The 845-nt window shown below is 35.4% G+C and overlaps 1 protein-coding gene across 1 annotated transcript; it reads right to left on the bottom strand.

Moving 5' to 3' along the window:
* Positions 1–5: 5 nt before the first annotated feature.
* On the bottom strand, positions 6–770 carry LOC106511429 (gastrula zinc finger protein XlCGF49.1-like; the record flags this gene model as incomplete). Its single annotated transcript, XM_014000189.1, has 1 exon — positions 6–770. A coding segment is annotated over exon 1 (726 nt), but the record flags the coding sequence as incomplete, so codon positions are not given.
* Positions 771–845: the final 75 nt, after the last annotated feature.

The following is an 845-nucleotide window of genomic DNA, read 5'->3' as shown; positions in this document are numbered from 1 at the left end:
CTAAATCTTTGTCCACAAACATCACAAGGAAATGGTTTTTCTCCTGTGTGGACTCTCATGTGTTTGCTTAAATTTGATTTATGTCTAAATCTTTGTGCACAAAGTTCACAAGGAAATGGTTTGTCTCCTGTGTGAACTCTTATGTGAGTGTTTAAATTTGACCTATGTCTAAATCTCTGCACACAAAAATCACAAGGAAATTGTTTGTCCCCTGTGTGAATTCTCATGTGTATGTTTAAATATGATTTATGTCTAAATCTTTGTCCACAAAGATCACAAGGACATGGTTTCTGTCCCGTGTGAACTCTCATGTGTGTTTTTAAAGATGACTTAAGGCTAAATCTTTGTTCACACACTTCACAAGAAAATGGTTTGTCTCCTGTGTGAACTCTCATGTGTTTGTTTAAATTTGATTTGTGTCTAAATCTTTGTCCACAAAGTTCACAAGGAAATGGTTTGTCTCCTGTGTGAACTCTCATGTGTGTTTTTAAAGATGACTTAAGGCTAAATCTTTGTTCACACACTTCACAAGAAAATGGTTTGTCTCCTGTGTGAACTCTCATGTGTTTGTTTAAATTTGATTTGTGTCTAAATCTTTGTCCACAAACATCACAAGGAAATGGTTTGTCTCCTGTGTGAACTCTCATGTGTGTTTTTAAAGATGACTTAAGGCTAAATCTTTGTTCACACACGTCACAAGGAAATGGTTTCTGTCCTGTGTGAATTCTCATGTGTGTTTTAAAATATGACTTGTGTCTAAATCTTTGTCCACAAACATCACAAGGAAATGGTTTGTCTCCTGTGTGAACTCTCATGTGTGTTTTTAAAGATGACTTAAGGCTAAA

This window comes from Austrofundulus limnaeus, unplaced genomic scaffold (genome assembly GCF_001266775.1).
Source record: "Austrofundulus limnaeus strain Quisiro unplaced genomic scaffold, Austrofundulus_limnaeus-1.0 Scaffold2785, whole genome shotgun sequence".
NCBI classification, from domain to species: Eukaryota; Metazoa; Chordata; class Actinopteri; order Cyprinodontiformes; family Rivulidae; genus Austrofundulus; species Austrofundulus limnaeus.
This window is presented reverse-complemented; position numbering and strand designations above follow the sequence as displayed.